Source organism: Amblyraja radiata, chromosome 5 (assembly GCF_010909765.2).
Source record: "Amblyraja radiata isolate CabotCenter1 chromosome 5, sAmbRad1.1.pri, whole genome shotgun sequence".
NCBI classification, from domain to species: domain Eukaryota; kingdom Metazoa; phylum Chordata; class Chondrichthyes; order Rajiformes; family Rajidae; genus Amblyraja; species Amblyraja radiata.
Window position 1 is genome coordinate 62760975 of NC_045960.1, and position 27387 is coordinate 62788361.

A 27387-nucleotide genomic window follows, 5' to 3' on the forward strand; every position below is an offset into this window, starting at 1 on the left:
TTTTTTTACATTTATAAAGACTACTTTAATTTCTTGTTAAATAAATCAAATTAATAAATGAAATACTTAAAACTGTCTATTTCTTTCTACTTGGTGGTCTAACTTTAGATTTCTTTGATGAAGATTGCTGAAGTTTGGATGATAGGAAGGGTGTAGTTATCTTCTGAAGTTTTAAATCTAGAATCTGAAATGCAGTTTCAATCTGTTTTTGCAGTATTTCAGAAGTTGCTGCCATCTGAATCTCGTAAGCAGCTTTAACAATTTCTTCTAAATCCTGAGAATGAAACAGATTGCTGTTGTAAAATAACAAGCAGATATGAAGTCATCAAATAAATGTAACGTTAGTACAGAGGACAAGTGGTGATTTTTTTGGTTACGTCTATTTTGCAATGTTAAGGACATCAAAACTAAAAGCAGAAGTAGGCTACTGGCCCCTTGATCGCAGAAAGAGGCACTGGCCCAACTTGTCCATGCCTACCAAAATGCCCTTCTAAGCCAGTCCTATTTGTGGACGATAGATGGCGCAATGTGCTAAGTGTTCGGCTGGCAACCTGTTTTAAGGACATCAAAACTAAAAGCAGAAGTAGGCTACTGGCCCCTTGATCGCAGAAAGAGGCACTGGCCCAACTTGTCCATGCCTACCAAAATGCCCTTCTAAGCCAGTCCTATTTGTGGACGACAGATGGCGCAATGTGCTAAGTGTTCGGCTGGCAACCTGAAGGTGACTGGTTCGATTCCTGCTTGGAGTGTGTACTGTCGTTGTGTTCTTGGGCAAGACACTTCACCTACCTTTGCCTGGGACTAGAGACGGAAATTAGCTACTGATTGGCTACAATCTCGCATATTTACATGCAAATGTTCATTAATATTTATGTTATAACACAACAGTGTTATAGTCCCTATAAACAAAACATTGATTAATTAATTAATTTGCCCACATTTGAGCCATAGTCCTCTAAACCTTTCCTATCTACATACCTGCCAAATGTCTTTTAAATGTTGTTATTGGATTGGCCTCAACTACTTGCCCTGGCAGCTTGTTCAATAGACATATCACCTTCTGCCTCAAAAAATTACTCCTCAGTTCCTATTAGACCTTTCTCTTTCTCACTTTAAATCTATGGCCTTTGGTTCTTGATTATCGAACCCTGGGAATATCCTGTGTATATTCACTCTATCTGCATCCGTCATGTTTTTATATACCTCTAAAAGATCACCCCTCAATCTCCTACATGCCAATGAATAAAGTCCTAGTTTGCCAAACCTCCTCCTATAACTCAGGCCATTGAGTCCTGACAACATTCTTGTAAATCATCTTTGCACTCTTCCCAGGACAATGAAATCTTTCCTACAGCAGCTGACCAAACCTGGTTTTAACATTGGGAATAAAACCGCAAGCTTTACCACAAAGGATAGAAAGAAAAAAGAAAAGGGAACAAGTTACCATAGGAAATGGTCAAAGTGGGTACATTTACAACATTTTAAAGACAATTGGACATGTAAAAATGGTTTGGAGATACAAGGGCCAGGTGCAGGCAAGTGGGATTAGCTTGGTTAGTATCTCTAAACTAAACTAAACTTGGTGGGCATAGACAAGTTGGACCAAAGAGCCTATTTCCATCTGTACAGTTCTATGACTCTAAATAAACACAAGTGTCCAGTGTACGAAACACAATATTAAAAGAGAATTGTACATCTTATAGAGAGAAAATCTGGTTTCCACGTAGCTAAAAGTAAAAAGTAATTTATGTCAACCAGGTTAATTAGCTTGAGGACACAAAAAGTCGGAGTTAAGGGCCTGTCCCACTTGGTCGTCATTTGCACGTAATTTACGCGACATCATTTACGCGTCACGACGCGCGTGTCATGACACGCACGTGATGTGCACATGGTGCGCATTACGCGCGCATGGTGTGTGATGACATAGGAAGTGATGCGCGGCTGTGATGTACAAAATCTTTGCGTGCCATCTGCGTGACGCGCAAATGACGGCCAAGTGGGACAGGCCCTTAACTCAGCGGGACAGGTAGCATCTCTGGAGAGAAGGAATGAGGTGACGTTTTGGGTCGAGATCCTTCTTCAGCTTACTCATTGACAAATACTGGATTACAATTGGTATGTTTTATAAAAGTCATTTCAAAAACACTCAGAAGTTGTAGATGAAACTTCACTGGAAACTAAGGAGTGCCGACAGGTATATTGTTCCTTTTTAAAGGATTAGTTTTCATAATGTGTGTGGAGAAGGATAAGAGAAAAAATATAATTATACTTATCATTGTTTGCTAATTACTTGCAAAATGGTAAGTTCATGAAGGATGCAAAGGATATTTTGTGTGGGAATCAAACTTCCTCTTCAAACATCAGAGTCATACAATACCAAACAATAACAGATATATTTTCATATTTGGTTTTGGATTAAATTACATCACATCTGACCTCCTGTTCCATCAATAGACTCAGCTTAGACTTTACTTAAACTGTAACCTGAGTAAGTAGTGCATCCTCATTCATTTGAATAGGATTGTCCACCTTGAGTGAGAAGTGATTTAAAAAAAGTAAAAATGTGTTTCAGTGAACTTTCTTTTGATGTTTCATTAACATTATCATTGTGTTCAAATAATGGGAGTTTTGCATTGGTCTATACATTCGTGCTTGTATTAAAATGGTGCCAGAGGAGAGATCTGTCCAAGTTTGTTTCAGATTTGCTGGGAAATATCACCCAGGTATTGTGTGAATAAGAAGAGTGATTCACAATCTTTAACATAGTTGAACAAATTAACCATTCTTATTTCCTATCACTAATGAACATGAACTTATGAACTTATATATGGGGTCCAATACGATAGAGTGATATGAAACATGCAGTGCATAACAGATGACCTCACAGCTGCACGTCTGGCATATTTTGTCTATGCATGTTCATCATAATCATAAGTGATAGGGGCAGAATTAGGACATTCAGCCCATTGTCTACTACGCCATTAAATCATGGCTGATCTATCTCTCCTAACCCCATTCTCCTGCCTTCTCCCCATAACCTCTGACACCCATACTAATCAAGAATCTATCTATCTCTGCCTTAAAAATATAAACTGACTTGGCCTCCACAGCCATCTATGGCAAAGAATTCCACAGATTCACCACCCTCTGACTAAAGAAATTCCTCCTCATCTCCTTCCTAAAATAACTTCCTTTAATTCAGGCTATGACCTCTAGTCCTAGACTCTTCCACTAGTTGAAACATCCTCTCCACATCTACTCTATCCAAGCCTTAATCCAATCTAATGTTATGAGCATTAGATCCAAAATGTCATTATGCACTCTATAGTTGCAACAATTGATACTCATGTGGCAAACAAATGAATTTGTGGGCTACAGAGCTCTGCTTTCACCAAGATGATTTCCATTTTTCAAAGCTTAAATATTGAGTCACTTGTCAAAAAAAACAGTAGAGGCTTGTTTCTGATCTCCTCAAGAAGGCACAATCTTGGTGAGGAAAGGAAGATTGTAATATGAAATCACAATGTGTTATTTTATTCATTAAATATTTCTGCAAGGAGGTACGCAGGCTAGAAAATCCTGCCCTCTGCTGTTACATTTGCTAAATACGACAAAAAAAACAAAATTAAAAATTAAACATTGCATTAAATAATTCATAAGACAGTAAAATGAAATATTTTTATGTTGAGCCGTACAATGTTCAAAGTTAAAGACCAAAACATTCTAACCCGCCACCCCTCCCCCCCCCCGGGCCATGTAGGGCTGAGGAATTATATTTCTTTCTATTCACCTTACACAGTCATAAAGTTCCAAATGGGTTCTCAGAACAATTTCCAGCAAAATGTAAAGCTGCATGGTAATACATAGAAAATAGGTGCAGGAGTAGGCCATTCGGCCGTTCGAGCCTGCACCGCCATTCAATATGATCATGGCTGATCATCCAACTCCGTATCCTGTACCTGCCTTCTCTCCATACCCCCTGATCCCTTTAACCGCAAGGGCCACATCTAACTCCCTCTTAAATATAGCCAATGAACTGGCCTCAACTATCTTCTGTGGCAGAGAGTTCCAGAGATTCACCACTCTCTGTGTGAAAAATGCTTTTCTCATCTCGGTCCCAAAGGATTTCCCCTTTATCCTTAAACTGTGACCCCTTGTCCTGGACTTCCCCAACATCGGGAACAATCTCCCTGCATCTCGCCTGTCCAACCCCTTAAGAATTTTGTAAGTTTCTATAAGATCCCCCCTCAATCTCCTAAATTCTAGCGAGTACAAGCCGAGTCTATCCAGTCTTTCTTCATATGAAAGTCCTGACATCCCAGGAATCAATCTGGTGAACCTTCTCTGTACTCCCTCTATGGCAAGAATGTCTTTCCTCAGATTTGGAGACCAAAACTGTACGCAATACTCCAGGTGTGGTCTCACCAAGACCCTGTACAACTGCAGTAGAACCTCCCTGCTCCTATACTCAAATACCAAATAATGATGCCATACTCCAGTCTTATCCAACATCACATTGCCCAATGCCACTGTCCCACTTAGGAAACCTGAACGGAAACCTCTGGAGACTTTGCGCCCCACCCAAGGTTTCCGTGCAGTTCCCGGAGGTTGCAGGTGGTTGCCGGAGGTTGCAGGTAGTGGAAGCAGGTAGGGAGACTGACAAAAACCTCCGGGGACCGCACGGAAACCTTGGGTGGGGCGATAAGTCTCCAGAGGTTTTCGTTCAGGTTTCCTAAGTGGGACAGGGGCATAACACTCTTCAAATAGAATGCAACTGATTCCATCAACAATATGTAAGAGAATCATGAAGAAGTTGCAAATTGGTGGCTTGATTTTTGTTTGACTACTGGTCGGATTGCAGTATTCCCATACTATACTATGGTTTGAATCTTGTACAGTAAATGGTACTGCTAAAGATTTAAGAATTTGTGCTGAAAGAAATGAGTTTAGTTAGCTAAGCTCCTAAAGATTGACCATAACTGTAAAAATGAAAGGAAGTCACAAAGAGCAGAACAAGCTGCTAGAGGTTACAGAAGGAAGAAGGGGAGAAGACACTCAGCAGGCAGCAACAGTATCCGGGAGGAACCCTATGGTACTTAGCTGCGTATATCAAGTTTGTGATACTGTGATACTTGCTGTAAAACTTCATCACTTCGAGGAAGTAGCCCTTACCACCTACCATGTGAGAAGCTAAGACGCAAGAACATGAGAAGCAGCAGCATAGGAGTGGAAGAACATTAAGTAAATCTACAATATGGCCACTACTTTCTTGTTCAAGCTACAGCTGATCACATAAGCAATACCAATTTATTCACCCACTCATCACTTTTCCTCACCCACTCATCACTTTTCCTCCATCTCTGCCATTAGAATTATCCTGTTACCAAAACAAAATAATCTTGTATGAAATCCACACTTAAATTAAGTTTTATAAATTTGTACTATTATAATGTATATATGAAATTAAACAAATAACCTGTCTGTATTTCTTTGGTGCCAATCTTCTGTATGCTTCTCCAATGTGTTTTCCAAAGGGTTGCAGCATGAGTGATGGAACACTGTTAACCTTCAATTAGGATTCTTTGGATGATATTGCTATGATGTTGAGGCCGTTACGGTATGTGGTTGCGAGAGTGAAAAATGGCAGCCCAATCTTCCGGGGTTTTGATGTTTTATACATGATTGAGAGGGAGGAAAAGGGGTGGGGGAGTTGTGCTACTAATCAGGGAGATTGTCATGGCGGCATTCAGAGAGAACATACAGGAGGGTTCATCAACTGAGGCGATATAGATAGAGCTTAGAAATAAGAACGTTTAGTTTATTGTCACACGTACAGATGGTGCAGTGAAAAGCTGTTTGTAGTGTGCTAACAAATCAGGAGAAAGACTATACATGATTGCAATCTAGCCGTCCACAGTGTACAGGTATATGATAAAGGAAATAACATTTAGTGCAATATAAAAACCAGTTAGGCCCAATTAAAGATAGTCATAGGGTTTGCAATGTCATAGATAGTAGCTCAGGATTGCTCTCTAGTTATTGGTACAAGCACTCTAAAGGAATTGAAATATAGGCTCTCTAATAGCAAGAGGGAGATGGAAGAACAGATATGTAGACACATTACTGAAAGATGCCAACTCAACAGGTAATAGGGTTGGCTTAAAGAGTGACTTTAACTTCCCCAATAATGACTGAGATTTGCTCAGTGCCAAAGGCTTAGGCAGGGCAGAATTTGTGGGGTGTATCGAAAAGGGCTTCTTGAAACAGTATGTGCAGTCCATACTGAGAAGGGAACATTATGGACCTTGTGTTGGGAAATTAGCCTGGTCAGGTGACTAGTGTTTCAGTGGTAGAGCATTTTAGAGATAGTGATCACAACTTCATAAGTTTTAAGATTGTTTTGAATTGAAAGAACTCTGGACCTTGCGGGAGGGTATTAAATCGGAGTAATACAAACTGCAACATTATTAGGCAAGGAGCTCAGGAGGGTACACAGGGAACAATTATTATTGGGTAAGTCGACATTGACATGTGGGAGTTGTTTAAAGACCAATTGATCAATGTTCAAAACTGGCATGTTCCAGTGAGGAGGAGGGATAAGGTTGGCTAAGTAAGGAAACCTTGGATGATCAAAGAGGTTAAAAATTTGGTCAAAAAGAAAAATGAAGCAAGGTTTAAAAGGATAGAATCAGAGAGGGTCATTGAGGAATGTAAAGAAAGGAGAAAAGAACTCAAGCAGACAATTAGAAGGGCCAAAAGGGACCACAAAATAGCTTTACGAGTTGAATTAAAGAAAATCCCAAAGCTTTTTATATCTATAATAATAAAAGCAAGGTAGGTCTGTTCTTGGTTCTAGGAGTGAATTTATGCGTGGAGTTTGGGGATGTAGGCACGGCACTAAACAAGTGCTTTGCATCTGTTTTCACCAGGGAGAAGGACATGGAAGACACTGGGATCATTGAGGTAGATAAATCCCCAGGACCTGATGGGATTTATTCCAGATTATTGAGAGGCAAGAGAAATTGCAGGAGCCCTGACAAAGATCTTTGCGTCTTCTCCAGCACAGGCGAGGTCCCGAGGAGTTGAGAGTAGCTAATTTTGTTCCTTTATTTTAGAATGGAAGTTGAGAGAATCTAAGGTATTATAGGTCAGTAGCAAGGAAGCCATTGGAGAGAATTCTTCAGGATAGGATTTATTCCCATTTCGAAGAGAATTGGTTAATAAGAGACAGTCAGCATGGCTTTGTACATGGCAGGTCAAATCTTGATCAAGTTTTTTGAGGAGGTGAGAAAGGTGATCGATGAGGGTAGGGCGGTGGATATTGTCTACATGGATGTTAGTAAGGCATTTGCTAAAATCCCCCATGGTAGGCCGCTCCAAAAGAATAAAATGCACGGAATTAATAGTGGCTCAGTCATGGGGGATTCAGAACTTATTTACCGATAGATAACAGGATTGTGGTGGAAGGACAATATTCAGGCTGAAGTTATGTGACCAGTGGAGTTCCGCAAGGATCTGTGCTGGAACCTCTGCTGTTTGTGATGTCTATAAATGACTAGTATGTAAACCTAGTCCGGTTCGCTAGTTTGCAAATGAAACCACGATAACTGGGTGCATGGACTATGAGGACGGCTGTCAAAGTATACAGCGGGATACAGATCAGCTGCAGAAATGGGCGGAGACATGGCAGATGGACTTTAATTCGAGTAAGTGTGAGATGTTGCACTTTTGGACATCTAATGTACGTGGAAAATATATAATTAACGGCTTAACCTTAACAATATTGATGTACAGAGGGAGTTTGAGGTCCAAGCCTAATATCCCTGAAAGTGGCAGCACATGTTGATAAAGTGGTAAAGAAGGTATATGGTATGATTGCTTTCATAGGTTGGGACATTGAGGATAAGAGTTAATACGTTATGCTGCAGTTTTATGACTTTGGTTAGGCCGCATTTGTATTATTGCATGCAGTTTTGGTCACCCCAATAAAGGTAGGATGTGGAGGCTTGTTTCTTCTAGAATTCCGGAGATAGCAGGAGATCTGATAGAAGTCTATGCATTTATGAGAGGTGTAGATAGGGTTGACAGTCAGAACCTTTTTCCCCAAGATTGAAAAATCAAATACTAGAGGACATAGATTTAAGGTGAGAGGGTATTTGAGAGGATATGGATATGCAGGGAATGGAGGGTTATGGATTAGGTGCAAGTCTTGGCATCATGTTTGGCACAGACATTATGGGCCCAAGGGGCATGTTCTTGTACTGTCCTGTGCTATGATTCAACAGAAGGCCTAGGAGGATAACTGAGCAATCTGGACTAAGAAGGTCTGACTTCAAACTGCATCGCAGTGCCATGAGCAGCAACCATTTTGCCTGCAAATCAAAAAAACAGATGCTGAAAATCTAAAATAAAATGCAAAATGCTGGAAAAAGTCTGGTCAGACAGCATCTGAGGAAAGAAAGATAGTCAATATTTCAGGGTCTGCAATAGTTTGTGTTCGCCGACTGACTGGCAGCAGCATGAGCATGTCAGAAGGGAGGGACAACGGTTTGCAGGACGAGTGTAATGGAGGCAACGGCTGCAACGGGCCTTTGTGATCCAGCTGCAGCTGGGACTGTAATTATGACACCAAAATGGTGCCTCTATACTAACCGGCGGTTGTGCTTATATAAGGGGATAATCTTGCTGATTTGTATACAAAAAAAGTATTTCACTGCCCCCTGGTACACATGATAATAAATAAATAATTAAACCATTGAAGAGAAGGGAGATATGATGTGGTCAGCCTGAAAGAAGACAGTAATTTTATATTCCTTGGATTCATTGTCATTTTAACAATAGCTTAGCATATCTGATGGAAAACACATTGATGAACTGCTGTGATGTCCTGGAAACAATTGTATCCAAAGAAGCTTGAACTTCCATTGCGATACCTGGATCTTTGATGGACTGTGCTGGCAATGCAATGGAAATTGCCTGCTTGTAAATGAAGCTGAGTTAGCACTTTTCAGATGCTGAACAATGGTAGGATTTGCAGAAATGCTGATGGAAGTAACTGCCATTCTACCTCTGAATGGATAGACTCTAAGCTGTGAGCAAAGCCCTTATTTGGAGCTGGATTATTCTGTGTTTCTTGACATAGTGTGTAGATTTTATGACTGAATGAGATAATGGAAAAGAGAATACCTCCAGGCCATCATCCCATATTATTATGTACAACTGTCAGTTTTCTGTAGCTTAGTCGGCAGAACATATGCAGCAGAACTATTGTGCAACCATGTTCACCAACATGCTGGTACCTCTATTATCTACCATTCCTAACTTGGCTTCTGGGGCATCACAGCAGATCACTCCTATTACACTTTGAAAGTGTGTAAGATGAAATGGGCATTTTGCTTCGTATTCACAATCTTCTTCCTTCTCCTGGGATGCACCGTGTGGTGGCAGAAGATATATATGCAATGAACAATGCAGCAATCCTTTAAGTAGGTCGCAGCACCAACATACTTCCTGAAGAGCATATGTTAATTAGGGTATTACAATCTTAATGACCATTTTGTGGAGTTATTAATCTGAAATAGACTTGGATCTGAAAAGAATTCAACGTTAAAATTACATTTATTGTTAAGCTATGAAAAATACGGGCTTGCACCAACCTATCAATGTGAATTACTTCAGAAAGTAATTTGCATCGGTGCTACCTCATGCACCCATGCAGAACTCATGGACTTCATCAACTTCACCATCAATTTTCATTACGCACCCAAATTTACTTGGAGCATCTCCGACACCTCCCTCCCCTTTCTTGATCTCACAATCTCCATCACAAGACTATTGACTGATGTCTATTACAAACCTACTGACTCCCACAACTATCAAGACTACCCTTCTTCCCACCCTGCTTACTGCAAAGACTATCCCCTACTCCCAATTCCTCTGTCTATGCCGCATCTGCGCCCAAGATAAGGTGTTCCATACTAGAACATCCGAGATGTCCTCATTCTTTAGGGAACAAGGGTTCCTCTCTCCCATCATAGATGAGGCCCTCACTCGTATCTCCTCGGTACCCTGTAGCTCTGCCTTTGCTCCCCCTCCCCCTAGTCGCAACACACAGTCCTGATCTTCCACCCCATCAGCCAGCCATCCCATAGTCCTGATCTTCCACCCCATCAGCCAACACATAATCCTCCAAAATATCTGCCACCTCCAACGGGATTCTACTACTCGCCACATTTTCCCATTTTGTTTTCTTCTTTGTTTAATATTAAAGTACAGATGTAGTACTCAATTGAAAAATTTGAATTGTATATTAGTAAGTGCTAATTTACTTGCCAGATCTTAGTCTATTGGATGTGTAAACAATGAAGGTGCACTCTGATAGCAAAGGCAGTAATGAAACCTGGATTCACACTATAACCACTGCAATGCTAATAATATCAATACAGTCTTAATTGTCTTTAAATATAACTCTAGAAACAAATCATTTCAGATTAAAAATGAAGACTGGATGGCACAATGGAAATAAAACACATCTATAAAGGGTATACTGTCTGAAAATATTGACTATTCTTGTTATATGCCACATATGTTATATCAAGGTAGCCTAATTCCAGCCTTACTAATTAAGTGCCTGAAGAAAAATCTGCACCAAAAATGTAATTACAATATATTTTTAAACATGTTAAAATTGTTTAAGAGGAAAGGCCTCACTTACAGTTTTTTCAATAATTTCTTTATTTTGAAATCTGAGGTCCATATAAAACTTGTTCATTTCTTGTTCATTTTTCAGCAGTCTGGCTTCACGAAAGACTGACATATCATTCTGTAATTGAGCTTCAGCTTCACTGAGTTTAGCCAGCTGTTGCTGGTAGTTCCAAAGCTCAACATCTATTCCATTCTTCAGAGGTGGAACTTCTTGGGGTACATGGACCTCAAGCTCATGTATGGTTTGATCAACCTCTCTGACTTCACACAGTACAAACTGGTAGAGATGATAATGTTTGAAGAAGGTTACAAGTAAATAATTGGATAAATGTTGTAGGTAATTAGAATTCAGTTTATTTTGGTATTTTTCACATTTATCCCACAATTTTCCAATAGCTTCCTGAATAGTTTTTCCTGAAAGTGAAATCAAAACAAAATAATTTATAATAAGATTTTTTTAATTTAATCGCAATTGTATATGAATAATAATTTTAGCTTAAGTTTTCAGTTTTAGAGATAAAGCATGGAAACAAGCCCTTCAGCCCACACCAACAAGCATTCACCTGTATACTAGTTCTATCATACACACTAGGAACACTTTACAGTACGCCAATTAATGTACAAACCTGCACATCTTAGGAAACCGGAGACAATGCAATCAACTTTTAAATTTCTGATATTCTTATTTCAAAGTCCCATTTCAGAAATGCATATCACATATTTATATTTGATTAAGTGATACGGGCATTGTTGGTAATACCAGTATTTATTGCCATGGCTAATTGCATTTTAGAAGATGGTACTCAGTCAGCATCTCCAATCCGTTGCGACATGTCGTTACAGATTAAACTAAATTGGGAGATAATGTTCAATCTTTCAGGCATAGTAACTGAAATAAGGCGGGACAGTTAATGTGGGCGTGGTTAGTGTAGGGATGGTTAGTGAGTGTGACGCCGCATGCCTCCCCGCAAACGCGCGTGGAGGGGAACTTGGTTTAGTATTTATTAAAACTGTGTGTGTGTGTGTGCGCGCGTGTGTGTCATTTTGCCTGTGAAACGTATCTCCTCAAAAATCCAATCCTCTATAAATTTGGTCAATTATTTCCCAAGATATTTACAAAAATTTATCACCAAACTGACATTTTCAAAAAATATAACGGTTGCCCAGCTGCTGACATCACAATGCCTTTGCTCCTGGCCCACCTGTCACCTGGCCCCGCCCCCCCAGCCTGCCTGCTGGCCCTGCCCGCCAGGCTGTGGATTAAAGCATTGTTTATTTCTTTTTTCATTGCATTGAATTTTATTGTTTCTCATTTAACTCCACCAATTATTGTTGATTCCATTGTTTTTCATTGAATTGAATTGAATTATTTCTCAATTAACATCACTAATTCTTAACATTAACTTTTAATTACAAAGACAATTAAAAAAAAATACATTTGCTGTCTTCATTGACAGTTTAGATCGGACCCGCTGTGTGTGTGCGTGGGGTGGGTGGGTGGTTAGTGTGTGTGTGTGACGCGGCAGGATCCTCCCCTGAATTCCATAGAGCTGCCGACAGCTTTCGTGCATGAGATGCGCACGCTTCATTTCCAGAACATTCTGAACGCGTGACGCACGGTTGCATTTCGCTCTCTCTGTCTCTCCCCTTCTCACTCTAATAATAATAATAATAATAAATTTTATTTAATGGGCGCCTTTCAGACATCTCAAGGACACCTTAGTAATCGGAATAAAAACATATAATCGGAATAGAACAGGTAAAAAAGACATCACAGAGACACAAATTAAAAACAGAATTCAATCCAACAAACAGAAAATCAAAAACACAGTGTGAAGAGAGAGCAGCGGCAGCCAAAGCGCGCCAGCGTCCACTCTCTCTTCACGGCAGCCATCTTGGACACAGACCTACAGGACTACAATTAGACAAAAAAAAATCATCCCCCCACAGTGGGTAGCACTGTGGAGGAAGGCACAATGTCCAGTCCCCACCCCATGTTCACCCCAAAGTCAGGCCTATTGAGGCCACCGCAATTGCCTCTACGGAGGCCCTGATGTCCCTGGCCGTTCTCACCGGGTGGTCTTGCCCCGGCGTCGGGAGAGTCCTTTCGGCGGCTGGGCCACCTGGAACGGCCGCTTCCTGGTTGGAGCCCGCGGCTGCCGAAGCCGACAAGGCCGCGCCGGTTTGGAGCTCCCAGGCTCCCGATGACAAAGTCGGCGCCGCATCGCCGCACTGCCGCCTCTCCGCTCCGCAGACCCGCAGCCCGGAGATGTTGCTCTCGGCGGTCCAGCTCGCCAGAGCTCCAGCGCGTCGCTCCAGCGCGGCGACCCAGGCAAGGCATCGCCCGCTCCGCTCCAGCGCTCCAACGCTGTGCCGCCGCCGAGGTGCTGGGCGGTCCCCGCCAGGAAACGGCGCTCCAAGCCCGCAGGTAGGCCACGAGGACGGGTCGACGGGCAGCCCGGAGAAAAGGCTGCCACACCGACCAGGTAGGGACCTAGAAATAAAGTTACACCTACCCCCCCACATTAAAAGACCATATCCCCTACAAACAAAAATACAGGACTCACTATCACTATAAAAAAAACGAATTTAAAACCAAGATGGCTCCTCCTCCTCGAGATGGCTCCTCCTCCTCCTACTCTCTCCCCCATCTCTCTCTCCCCTAAAATCTATCATCAAACTGACATTTTAAATAAATATAACAGTTGCCCAGCTGCTGACCTCACAATGCCTTTCCTCGTGCCTTCCCCCCCGATTAATGCAGCTGCTGTCAATGCGCATGCGCAGTTTCCCACGAGGCACATTAGTGCACCATCCTCGTTCTTCAAAACGTGCAGAAAGATCGAGCGTTCTGCAGATCTGGAGGTCACAGCCGCTCGCTCGAGGCGTCGCTCACAGCCGCTGGCTCACAGCCAGAGGCCACCGGCTTGCTTCTGAATCCTCTCCGTCTCCCCCGCCCGATCGTAGAACATGGCGTCACCCGTTATCGTCGCGCGGGGCACACGATGAGAAGGTGGCCCTGGCGGCCATTACTCCCTCTGGGAAACCTGCAATTCCTCCATTGATCGCAGGGACACGGGAAATCGTGAGGCTCGCTGCCCTTTCGCAGCCGCCCGCTCGCAGAGTTCAAGTCCGCCCTGTCCCTCTCCCCCATCCTCCCCCCTGCCTTTCACCCCCTCTCCCTTCCTCCCCCTTCTCTATCCCCCACTCCCCCTATCTCCACCCACTTCCTCTCCCCCTGCCTATCCCCCTCCCTCTACCTACGCCTCCCCACCAAAGATCATAGAGGATCTTTGCTCCCCACTCCTCTATGATCTTTGCTCCCCACTCTTCCCCCTACCCCTCTCCACCATTCGCTCCCCCCTCCCCGCTCTCCTCCCCCACCACCTCTCCCCCTAACCTCACCCCTTCCCTTCTCCCCTCCACTCTCCCCCCCACCCCCTCCGGTACAGAGGGGGGAGGGCGAGGAGGGATCTCCCCATCCGTCTGCTCCTGGGCCCGGCCAAGACGGCCACCCGCGGGTCCAGGCAGCGGGCAGCCGACGGTCGCACCGGGGTCAACCACGCCTCCGCATCCCCGGAGAGGGAACACGCGGTGTCCAAGGGGACCCCGGAGACCCTCCGTAAATGTTGGTTGCTGCAAGAGGTCGGGCGCTCCGTTGATAAAGTTGGCGATACATCAACTCGATGTTCGCCTGCCTGCAAACTGTTAACATAGTGATTGTGTCAATACTCGCACTCGGACGGCCGTCCGCAGCGCCCCACCCCCCTCCCCTCCTCCCCCCCCCCCCCCCCCCCCACTCACCCCTCTTACCTCCCTCCTCACTCCCTCCCTTCTCCCCCACATCGCCCTCACCCCTCCTCTCTCCCCTCTTCCTCATCCTCTCCCCTCTTCCTCCTCCTCTCCCCCCTTCCTCCTCTCTCTTCCCCCCCCTCCTTTGCCCCCAATCCCCCTCCCCCCACTGCCCCTCCTCCTGCCCCCCTCCCACTCCCCCCTTCCCCTCCACCTCCCTTTGCCCCCCTCTCTCCCTCCATTCACCCCTGTCCCCCTCTCTCCCCCCTCCTCTCTCTCCCCCCGCTCCACCCCTCAAACCCATCCATCCTCCTCCCGCACTCCCCTCCCCCTTTCCTCTCCGCCTCCCATTACCCCCTCTCCCTCCCCCCTTGTGTGTGTGGGAGTGTGACGCCGCAGCCCCATCCCCCTGCAACCGCACGTTGAGGGGACGGGACCCAACGGGTCTCCCTTGGTCTAGTGTATATATATATATACACACACATACATACACACACATACTCAAAAAAACAATAGTAGTTCAATAATAAAAATAATGTCTTAAAGTTCAGGGCTTATTTGAGGTTGTAGTGTTTAATAGCCTGATGGCTGTAGGGAAGCTGTTCCTGTACCTGGACGTTACACTTTTCAGGCTCCTGTACCTTCTTCCAGATGGCATGGGTGAAATTAGTGTTTGGCCAGGATGGTGTGGATCTCTGATGATTCTGGCTGCCTTTTTGAGGCTGCGACTCTGATAAATCCCTTCGATGGTGGGGAGGTCAGAGCCGGTGATGGACTGGGCAATGCTCACATCTTTTTGCAGTTTTTTCCGTTCCTGGACATTCAAGTTGCTGAACCAGGCCATGATGCAACCAATCAATATGCTCTCTACTGTACATCTGTAGAAGTTCAAGAGAATCTTCTCTGACATACCGAATCTCCGTAATCTTCTCAGGAAGTAGAGGCGTTGATGTGCTTTATTTATAATTGCATCAGTGTGCAGGGTCCAGGAAAGATCTTCGGAAATATGCATGCCTAGGAATTTGAAGTTTTTGACTCTCCACCATCGTCCCATCGTTAATATTGAGAAAAAGAAAATTATGAGAGGGAGAAGATAAAAAATAAAGGGATGCAAGGAAAGGTATGCAAGGAGACAAAAAAAACCCTGCACCTTAAATAATTTATGGAAATGTTCAAAAATGATACTGTAAATAATTGTCTGTGAGCTCTATCCCTTAATATTAACATGACAGGTGATGTTTGTGAACTGTGACAATGTATGACATACCATACTTTACTCTATTATTCCATTAGCTGGGCAAATCCATTTCTATCTGCAATCAACAATTGCAGTACACGTTGATTTGTTTGCATTCTATGATCCAGCAACTCCCATTGTCCAGTTTGTTTTAAATCTGGCACCATTAATTAGCAGAACAACCACCAACCTGTTTTCACAGCAGCAACCAGGCTGCATTAATAAATTTATTAGTAAATGTATTTACTGTTCTTCTGTTTTAAACTTTATTATATATTACAATTAACCCTCATGGAATTCATAAATCACTACCAAAAAATTTGCGAAACAGATTCGCTCTTATGGAATTACCTAAAGACATAACGGAGCATTAAACACAGAGACAGTTTTTCTTTGTATCATAATTCATTAATCAGCAACAAATATCAAAATAGCGACATCTTTGAACTAATTCAGTTTTTAAAATAATGACAATAAAGTACATATTATTACCTTTAGTTTCACAAAGTAATTCATGCGAGAAGCCTGCTGCCACTGCCACACTGGGCCAGGGAAATCCTTTTTCGGCAGTAAATATAATAGTATTATACAGATAGTCAAGAAGAATGCCCGGCTTTAAATCTCTCTCTTCATCAAAATCATCCCAATTTAGCAATTTTGTTAAAAGCTGACGACCATCTTCTTTCTTAAACCAAACAAAAAAATATTTTGAAATAAATCTAATGAACAGAAATCCATTTGCAAGCAAAATGCACAACTCAATAACCATGAGCACATTTGTCAGTTTTCCACAGGGGAAGGCACAATGGCACATGCAGTAGAGCTGCTGCCTGGCAGCTCCAGCAAATGCAGCTTTGATCCTGCCCTCAAGTGTTCCTGTATGGAGGCTGTGTTATCCCTGTGATTGCATGGGTTTCATCGGAGTGCTCGAATTTCTTACCATGTCCTGGACTTGTATGGGTTGGTAGGTTAATTGGCCACTGCCAATTGCTCTCGTTGTGTACATAGGTGATACAGTCATGGCATGGAGGAGGGGAATGTAAGAGAATGCGAGGGAAATATTTAAAAAAAAATAATGAATGAAGAGGTTGCTTGATGGTCTACATGGATTTGGTGGGCCAAAGGTCCTGTTTCTGTGCTGCATGGCTCTAGAGCAAACTGTAACAAGGCAGTCAACAATTCCCTTCCAGACTTGTAAATCTAGTCTAATTTACTGTTAGAATGGGGAATATGATTTGCAATATCTCTTGGGGATGTCGACATAAACCAAGTAAAATTTCCAGAGTCACTCCAAACACTGAACTAACCAGGTGTCATGGCAGAATCTCTAAAAGTAGCAATGATCCCAGTAAGATGTGGGACTGAGGTGCAATAGCTAGAAGTACCCAATAACCAGACACTAGTGTGGTCACAACAAGTACAGGGAAGTTGTGTCATAGTTGGATACCGAAAGGATGTATTAGTCAAAGAGCGTGGAAACACGCCATTCGGCCCAACTTGCCCACGCCACTTAACATGCCCCATCTATACTAGTCCCACCTGCTCTGCGTTTGGCCCATAGCCCTCTAAACATATACTATCCATGTATCTGTCTATATGCTTCTTAAACATTGCCTCAATTATCTCCTCTGGCAGTTCATTCCATACAGCCACCGCACTTTGTATAAAAAAGTTATCCCCCAGGTTCCTATTAAATATTTTCCCCCTTCACCTTAAACCTATGTCCTCTAGTTCTTGATTCCAAACACTGGGTTGTGGTGGTGGGTGGATAATGAGAGGACAGGGTGATGCTGTGGAGCCCTGAAAATTATAGTCAGTCTCACTTGCATATAACAAACAGAAAATATTCAGTGTGTGTGTATATATACACACACACACACATACAGTGGCTTGCAAAAGTTTTCATACCCCTTGATCTTTTCCACATTTTGTCACGTTACAACCACAAACGTAAATGTATTTTATTGGGATTTTATGTGATAGACCAACACAAAGTGGTGCATAATTGTGAAGTGGAAGGGAAATGATACATTCAAATTTTTTTACAAATAAAAAACTGAAAAGTGTGGCGTGCAAAAGTATTCAGCCCCCCTGAGTCAATACTTTGTAGAACCACCTTTTGCTGCAATTACAGCTGCAAGTCTTTTGGGGTATGTCTCTACCAGCTTTGCACATCTAGAGACTGAAATTTTTGCCCATTCTTCTTTGCGAAATAGCTTAAACTCAGTCAGATTGGATGGAGAGCGTCTGTGAACAGCAATTTTCAAGTCTTGCCAGAGATTCTCAATTGGATTTAGGTCTGGACTTTGACTGGGCCATTCTAACACATGAATATGCTTTGATCTAAACCATTTAAGCGCCTTGAGTATTAGAAAGGCGCTATATAAATCCCATCCATTATTCCATTGTAGCTCTGGCTGTATGTTTAGAGTCGTTGTCCTGCTGGAAGGTGAACCTCCGCCCCAGTCTTAAGTCTTTTGCAGACTCTAACAGGTTTTCTTCCAAGATTGCCCAGTATTTGGCTCCATCCATCTTCCCATCAACTCTGACCAGCTTCCCTGTCCCTGCTGAAGAAAAGCATCCCATAGCATGATGCTTCCACCATCATGTTTCACAGTGGGGATGGTGTGTTCAGGGTGATGTGCAGTGTTAGTTTTACGCCACACATAGCGTTTTGCATTTAGGCCAAAAACTTAAATTTTGGTCTCATCTGACCAGAGCACCTTCCTCCACATGTTTGCTGTGTCCCCCACATGGCTTGTGGCAAACTGCAAACGGGACTTCTTATGGCTTTTTTCAACAATGGCTTTCTTCTTGCCACTCTTCCATAAAGGCTCGATTTGTGGAGTGCACGACTAATAGTTGTCCTGTGAACAGATTCTCCCACCTGAGCTGTGGATCTCTGCAGCTCCTCCAGAGTTACCATGGGCCTCTTGGCTGCTTCTCTGATCAATGCTCTCCTTGCCCGGCCTGTCAGTTTAGGTGGACGGCCATGTCTTGGTAGGTTTGCAGTTGTGCCATACTATTTCCATTTTCGGATGATGGATTGAACAGTGCTCCGTGAGATGTTCAAAGCCTGGGATCTTTTTTTATAACCTAACCCTGCTTTAAACTTCTCCACAACTTTATCCCTGACCTGTCTGGTGTGTTCCTTGGTCTTCATGATGCTCTTTGTTCACTAATGTTCTCTAACAAACCTCTGAGGCCTTCACAGAACAGCTGTATTTATACTGAGATTAGATTACACACAAGTGGACTCTATTTACTAATTAGGTGACTTCTGAAGGCAATTGGTTGCACTGGATTTTATTTAGGGGTATCAGAGTAAAGGGGGCTGAATACTTTTGCACGCCACACTTTTCAGTTTTTTATTTGTACCATGTATCATTTTCCTTCCACTTCACAATTATGCGCCACTTTTTGTTGGTCTATCACATAAAATCCCAATAAAATACATTTACGTTTGTGGTTGTAACGTGACAAAATGTGGAAAAGTTCAAGGGGTATGAAAACTTTTGCAAGCCACTGTATAAAAAACAAATGAACAATTATAGGCCAAAAAGACAAAACCAATGTCCCCAAGTCTATGTACTTCACAGCTTATTGGAGACTGTACTGTTTAATAGCCTGATAGCTATAGGGTAGGTCAGGCCGGCGGTCAAGGTCAGGCCAGTGGTCGAGGTCAGGCCGGTGGTCGAGAACAAGGTCAAAGGCGGGCAAAGGCAGCCGAGGCCACGGGTGCTGGCGGTCAAGGATGGGTTGGCGGTGGGTACCAGAGGTTGGACCAGCCGCCGAGAACAAAGGAGGACCCGGCATGGGGGAACCGCCGAGAGGGTGAACAAAGGAGGACCCGGCGTGGGAGGATCAACGAGAACTAAGGAGACCAAAATGATATACTTTGTAACTTTGTCGATGCCCTCTATGTGGTAACTCTTTGCAGACCTTGCAAAACAAAGAATTTCACTGTGACGTCGCATGTGATAATAACATTTTTGTTCGCTCATTCCTGAAGCTTGACGTGTTTTCAGGCTCCTGTACCTTCTTCCCGATGGCTGGGGTGAAAGGAGTGTGTGGAGCTTTGTTACATGCAGGTTTTAATTGGCTGCTCAGCATCTAGTGGTTCCACAGAGCTAACCAGCTAGCTGTAGTCAGAGCATTCCTGATTTTATCAGTGAGGAGTGTGAAAATCAGAAACGTGTTGGAGGTCAGGTGCTGCTGACCTATAATCAGGTGTTAACTGTGCAACACTCACACAAACCAACTTCCCTTCTATTGACTCCATTTATACCTCACGCTGCCTTGGCAAAGCCAGCAGCATAATCAAGGACGAGTAGCACCCTGCCCACTCCCACTTCTCCCCTCTTCCATCAGGCAAAAGGTATAGAAGTATGAAAATGCACAGCTCCAAATTCAGGGACAGTTTCTTCCCAGCTGTTATAAGACAACTGAATAATCCTACCACCACCAGAGAGCAGTGCTGAACTACTATCTACCTCATTGGTGACCCTCGGACTATCCTTACTCGGACTTTGCTGGCTTGACCTTGCACTAAACATTATTACCTTATCATTTAGCTATACACTCCAAATGACTCGATTGTAATCTGCTGACTGGATAGCATGCAACAAAAGCTCATCAAGAGTGTTTTATTGTCATATGTCCCAGATAGAACAATGAAATTCTTACTTGCTGCAGCACAACAGAATATGTAAACATAGTACATAACGGGAGAAAAAAAGTTCAGTGTGTATATATACACAAACACACATACCCAATAAACAAACAATTATAGTGCAATAATAATAATAGTTCAGAGCTTATTTGTTGTCGTGTTTAATAGCCTGATGGTTGAAGGGAAGGAGCTGTTCTTGAACCTGGACGTTAGTTTTCAGGCTCCTGTACCTTCTTCCCGAGAGCAATGGTGAAATGAGTGTGTGGCCAGGATGGTATGGGTCTCTGATGATGTTGGCTGCCTTTTTGAGGCAGCAACTTCGATAAATCCTTTCGATGGTGGGGAGGTCAGTGCCGGTGATGGACTGGGCAGTGGTCACAACTTTTTGCAGTCTTTTCCGCTCCTGAACGTTCAAGTTGCCGAACCAGGCCATGATGCAACCAATCAGTATGCTCTCTAATGTGCACCTGTAGAAGTTCAAGAAAATCCTCTTTGTCATACCGAGTCTCTGTAATCTTCTTAGGAGAGGCACTGATGTGCTTTCTTTATAATTGCATCGGTGTGCTGGGTCCAGGAACGATCTTCGGAAATATGCACGCCCAGGAATTTGAAGTTTTTGACTCTCTCCATCATCGTCCCATTGATATAAACAGGATTGTGGGTCCTCAACCTTCCGCTTCCGAAGTCCTCAATCAGTTCCTTGGTTTTACTGATGTTGAGAGCCAGGTTCTTATGCTGGCACCATTTGGTCAATCCGTCAATCTCACCTCTATACTCTGACTCATCACCATCTGTAATTCGTCCAACAACAGTGGTGTCGTCGGCGAACTTGATGATGGAGTTCGCACCATGTCCGGCTTCACACTCATGAGTATAGAGCGAGTAGAGCAGAGGGCTGAGCATGCGGCCTTGAGGTGCTCCCGTACTGATTGTTACTGAGGATGAAGTCACTGAAACCTTGGTACACGTGACAATAAACTAAACTGTTTATAGGCTCTTGTTCTGTCTGAACTGGCTGCAGTTTTGCTACATCTTAATGCTTTAAGTGGTATTTTATTGATCGTAATCGACGCAGGGATGCCCCAAGCTTGTGAAAGGCGCTGTAAAAAAATATTTTTTGTCATTGGGCAGAGGAGTGTTATGATACGATATGATAGAACTGATCACTACACCTGTGGGAACTGTGTCCAGATGCAGCTCCTCAAGGACTGAGTAAGATAACTAGAGCAGCAGCTGGATGACCTGCGGTCCACCCGGGAAGACAAAAGTTTCCTGGACAGGACCTACTGTCAGGTCGTCACTCCAAGAGTACAAGAGGTGCGTCGGTTAGAGACGGAAAGGAAGGGGATGAAACTAGTGCAGGAGACCTCAGTGGAAGTGCCTCATGAAAACAGGTACACCCTCTTGGGAGCTGTCGGGGCAGACGATGCTTCAAGTCCGACCGGTGGACAAGTCTGTGACTCGAATCAGACTTGCAGAGCCATAGTGGTGGGTGACTCCATTATCAGAGGTGCGGACAAGAAATTCTGTGGCGACAGGCAAGACTCGAGGAAGGTGTGTTGCCTCCCTGGTGCCAGGGTCCAAAATGTCTCAGACCGACTTAAAAACATTCTCGAGAGGGAAGGCGAACAGCCGGAAGTAGTTGTGCATGTAGGCACAAATGACGTGGGTAAGAAGAGGAAGGAGGTTCTGCAATGTGAGTATAGAGAATTAGGTAGGAGGCTGAAAAGCAGGACTTCTAGGGTGGTTATCTCTGGGTTGCTTCCAGTACCTCGTGTTAGTGAAGGTAGGAACAGGGAGATAGCGGATCTGAATGTGTGGGTGAATTGATGTAGGGGGCAGGGTTTTAGATATCTAGATCACTGGGATCTCTTCTGGGGCAGGGCTGATTTGTACAAACGGGACGGGTTGCACCTTAATTGGAGGGGGACTGACATTCTGGCAGGCAGGTTTGCGAGTGCAACACGGGCGGGTTTAAACTAAACAGTGGAGGGGTAGAGTCAACAACGTGGAAGCGTATGGTTGCAGTTACTGTAATTGTACAGGGCCCTGGTGAAACCGCACCTGGAGTATAGCGTGCAATTTTGGTCTCCTAATTTGAGGAACGACATTATTGCTATTGAGGGAGTGCAGCGTAGGCTCACCAGGTTAATTCCCGGGATGGCGGGATTGACATATGATGAAAGAATGGGTCGACTGGGCTTGTATTCATTGGAGTTTAGGATGAGAGGGAATCTTATAGCAACATAAAATTCTTAAAGGATTGGATAGGCTATATGCAGGAAAAATGTTCCCGATGTTGGGGGAGTCCAGAACCAGGGGTCACAGTTTAAGAATAAGTGGTTGGCCATTTAGGACTGAGATAAGGAAAAACTTCTTTACACAGAGAGTTGTGAATCTGTGGAATTCTCTGCCACAGAAGGCAGTGGAGGCCAATTCAATGGATGTTTTCAAGAGAGAGCTAGATTTAGCTCTTAGGGCTAAAGGAATCAAGTGATATGGGGAGAAAGCAGGAACGGGATACCAATTTAGATGATCAGCTGGTTCGAAGTCTAAAATGGCCTTCTCCTACACCTATTTTTCTATGTTTCTAGACCTTTATGTGTCCCAGGAGGGAAATTTAAATTCCAACATTCATAAAAACGCAAAATACATGAAACATTCAATTTAAGTTACGTGTGGAAAAGATTGGGGATGTGCAAAGATTGGGAAGGAGGGAGGTGGGGGGGGGGGGGGGGATGAGGGGAGTCAGTGTCCATCTACCCTACAACAGAAGGGGGACGAGTTGTACAGTTTGAGTCACAGGGAAGAAGGATCTCCTGCGGCGTTCTGTCCTGCATCTTGGTGGAACTACATACTCCTCAGGTTGACCAGTGGGTCATGGAGGGAGTGAGCTGTATTGTCCAGGATGCTCCGCTGTTTGAGGAGCATCTTCCCCTCGAAGACCACATGCCATGAATACAACTCTGCCACCAGGATGGAGCTAGCCTTCCTGATGAGTTTGTTCGCCCTGCTGCCCCAGCACGCAGCGAAGAAGAAGGCACTGGCTACCACCGATTGGTAGAACATCTGCAACATCTTACTGCAGACATTGAAGGAGCCGAACCTTCTCAAAAAGTACAGCCGGCTCTGTCCCTTCTTGTACAGGGCCTCAGCTTTCCTAGGCCAGTCCAGTTTACTGTCCCGGTACACTCCAAGGTATTTGTACTCTCTGGTAAACTGAACATCCACACCATCAATGGAGACAGGGGATAGGGGTGTTCCTCCCCTCCTAAAGTCCCTGGTATTGTTGGTGATCCAAGGCACCAAAGGAACATCCACCCGCATCTTCGTCAGTTTGCTCCCTAGCAGTGCAGGCTGGATGGTGTTAAAACCACAGGAGAAGTAAAAAAACATGACTTTCACAATGCTTTCCAGCTTATCCAGGTGAGCATAGGATGATGGCATCCTCAACCCCTGTCTTTGTTTGGTAAGCAAACTGAAGAGGGTCCAGGTAGGGTTTAACCAGGGGTCACAGCAGAGTGAGCACCAACCTCTCCAGGGACTTCATGATGTGTGAAGTCAGCGCCACCGGTCTGTGGTCATTGGAGGAGCTGGGGAGCATCCTCTTTGGTACAGGAACCAGGCAGGATGTCTTCCACATCACAGGAACCCACTCCAGACTCAGGTTCAGGTTGAAGATGTGCTGGAGTACTCTGCACAACTGGCTGGCACACGCCTTGAGTACCCTAGGGCTGACACCATTGGGACCCGTGGCTTTGCCTGGGTGGAGTCTGCTCAGCTCTTTCCTCACCTGCTCAGACTTGATGGTCAGGCACGACAAAGAAAGGGCAGAGGAAGTGGACCAGGGGGTTTGAGGGGAAGAGTCTGTCGGGGAGCAGGGGGGAGGGTGGGCAGAGGCCTCTCCATCAGATGGCACAATGGGCTAAGTGTTCGGCTGGCGACCGGAAGGTTAGCCGGTTCGAATCCCGCTTGGAGTGCATACTGTCGTCGTGTCCTTGGGCAAGACACTTCACCCACCTTTGCCTGTGTGCCTGTGTGTGAATGTGTGTGAGTGATTGGTGGTGGTCGGAGGGGCCGTAGGCGCAGATTAGCAGCCACGCTTCTGTCAGTCTGCCCCAGGGCAGCTGTGGCTACAGAAGTAGCTCACCACCACCGAGTGTGACTGAGGAATGTATGAATAATGCGATGTAAAGCGCCTTGAGTATTCTAGAAAGGCGCTATATAAATCCCATCCATTATTAATTATTATCTATTAAATAACAGGTTTAGCTCATTGACCCAGTCCTGATTGCTTTCCCTTCCCAGGCCACTGGTCTTCTTGTAGCCTGTAATGCTCTTCATACCACTCCACACATCCTCATGCTGTTCTGCTGAGGTTTCCGCTCCAGCTTCCTCCTGTAGTCGTCCTTACCCTATCTCAGTCTCACCTTCTGGTATTTCTGCACCTGTTTCACCTCCTCCCTGTCACCATTCCTGAAGGCCTTCTTCCTCTGGTTGAGAAGGGCCTTTATGTCACTGGTGGCCCAGGGCTTGTTGTTGGTGAAACAGTGCGCAGTCTCCTCAGGGACAAAGTTATCCACAGAACTTTATGTAGCTGGTAACAGTCCGTGTCCATCAATGTCCTCTCCATGGAGACTCCAGTGTGTCCCAGTCTGTGACCTCAAAACAGACCTGTATGATATTTCATATAGTCTGTACGAGTCTATCAGAGTCACAATTCTATTCGATAGTCACAAGTCTATCTGAGTCACGAGTCTATACTTTCATGCTGAAAGTAAGCATGCAGGTACAGCAGACAGTGAAGAAAGCTAATGGCGTGTTGGCCTTCATAACGAGAGGATTTGAGGATAAGAGCTTCTTGAGGAAATTCTTCACTTGTATATGGCCCTGGTGAGACCACACCTGGAGTATTGTGTGCAGTTTTGGTGTCCTAATTTGAGGAAGGACATTCTTGCTATTGAGGGAGTGCAACATATGTTCACGAGGTTAATTTCCAGGATGGCGGAACAGCAAGATAATGAAAGAATGGAATGCCTGGGCTTGTATTCACTGGAATTTAGACAGATGAGAGAGGATCTTATAGAAACGTAAAATTATTAAGGGATTGGACACGCCAGATGCAGGAAACATGTTCCCGATGTTGGGAGAGTCCAGAACCAGGGGTCACAGTTTAAGAATAAGGGGTAGGCCATTTAGGACTGAGATGAGGAAAACCTTTTTCACCCCGAGAAGTGTAAATTTGTGGAATTCTCTACCTCAGAAGGCAGTGGAGGCCGATTCACTAGATGTTTTCAAAATAGAGGTAGATAGAGCTCTTAGGGCTAGCGGAATCATGGGTTGTGTGGAGAAGGCAGGAACGGGGTACTGATTGGGGATGATCAGCCATTGAATGGCGGTGCTGGCTCGAAGGGCCGAATGGCCTACTCCTGCCACTATTTTCTATGTATCTTTACAGGATTAGAGGTGTAGATCCCCCATTAGCATCTCACAAGCTACTAAATTCAAGAATAGAGAATGACGGTAGTCGGGTTTACTGTATGGGGGGGATATGGGCCAAACGCCGGCTTGCCTGAAGAAGGGTCTCGACCCGTACCGTCACCCATTCCTTTTCTCCAGAGATGCTGCCGGTCGCGCTGAGTTACTCCAGCATTTTGTGTCTATCTATAGTTTGGACTAGTTGGGCCGAAGGGCCTGTTTCGGTGATGAATGATTTATGTCCAGTTCCCCATCCGCTCGCCCTCGCTCCATCCTATACACTGCTTTCCTTCTGTCTTTAAGTTTGCCGCTACCCCTCAGGATTGCCCAGTGAGGGAACAAGCTGTCATTTCGCTCCTGTGCGGGTCAACGCCGCTCCCCGGCACAGCTACCCCCAGCCCCGTTAACCTCCACCCACCCCGGGCCACAGGCCCCGCCGGCCCCGTTACCCCGGGTGACAGGCCCCGCCACCGTCACCCCGGGTGACACGCCCCGCCCCGCCACCCCTCCCCCCCGGCCCCGTTACCCCGGGTGACAGGCCCCGCCCCGCCCCGTTGCCCCGGGTGACAGGCCCCGCCCCGCCACCCCTCCCCCCCCGGCCCCGTTACCCCGGGTGACAGGCCCCGCCCCGCCCCGTTGCCCCGGGTGACAGGCCCCCCCACTACCGGCCCCGTTACCCCGGGTGACAGCCCCCTCCCGCCGGCCCCGTTACCCCGGGTGACAGGCCCCGCCACTACCGGCCCCGTTACCCCGGGTGACAGCCCCCTCCCGCCAGCCCCGTTACCCCGGGTGACAGGCCCGCCACGCCACCCCCTCCCCCCGGCCCCGTTACCCCGGGTGACAGGCCCGCCACGCAGCCCGGTGTCACCTGCAGCCTCAGCAGCCGCCACACGTCCTCCGCCGTCAGCGAGCTCATGGTTGCCAGGTGACGGCGTCCGAGTCACTTCCGGGGCACTCTTCGCGTGAGAGGGCAACATCTGGACCCACGTTCCATCAATCACTCACATCTGTCTCAATCTATATATTTTTACAATGCTTTTCCACATCTTGTGAAAGGTGGTGGATCATTTTGATTTGATACAAAACGGTTCGATTTTTTTCCAAAAGTGTTCAGAATTGTCAAAGTCTAAGCTGCAAATTTATTAACTTTGTAACAACAAGGAACTGCAGATGCTTTTTTTCAAAAAGCAAAAAACGACACAAAGCGCTGGAGTAACTCAGCAGGTCAGACAGCATTCCTGCAGAACATGGATATCCGAAGTTTCAGGTCGGGACCCTGCCTCAGATGCATTGTAATAGCGGGGAGAAGCCGGATGATAGGTGAGGGACAGGACAAAGTCTGACAAGTAATAAGCGGATATCAGGGGGGTCGATTGTCAGATGGTTGGACAATGACCTGAGATGAAAAAGTATGAGATAAGGCCAGAAGAGATGTGAAATGTGGAGGACGAAGGGATATAGGTGGAAGTGGGTGGGGAAAGGAACTGGAGAAATGGATGCACAT

The 27387-nt window shown here is 45.0% G+C and overlaps 1 protein-coding gene across 1 annotated transcript; it reads right to left on the reverse strand.

Annotated features, from left to right (window-relative positions):
* On the reverse strand, nt 1-26807 carry c5h8orf74 (chromosome 5 C8orf74 homolog). Its single transcript, XM_033021376.1, has 4 exons — nt 26752-26807; nt 16226-16418; nt 10715-11118; nt 1-274 (listed from the first exon to the last, which is right to left on the reverse strand). The coding sequence occupies exons 1-4, from the start codon at nt 26797-26799 to the stop codon at nt 77-79; spliced, it is 843 nt and encodes a 280-aa protein (XP_032877267.1). The 5' UTR covers nt 26800-26807; the 3' UTR covers nt 1-76.
* Nucleotides 26808-27387: the final 580 nt, after the last annotated feature.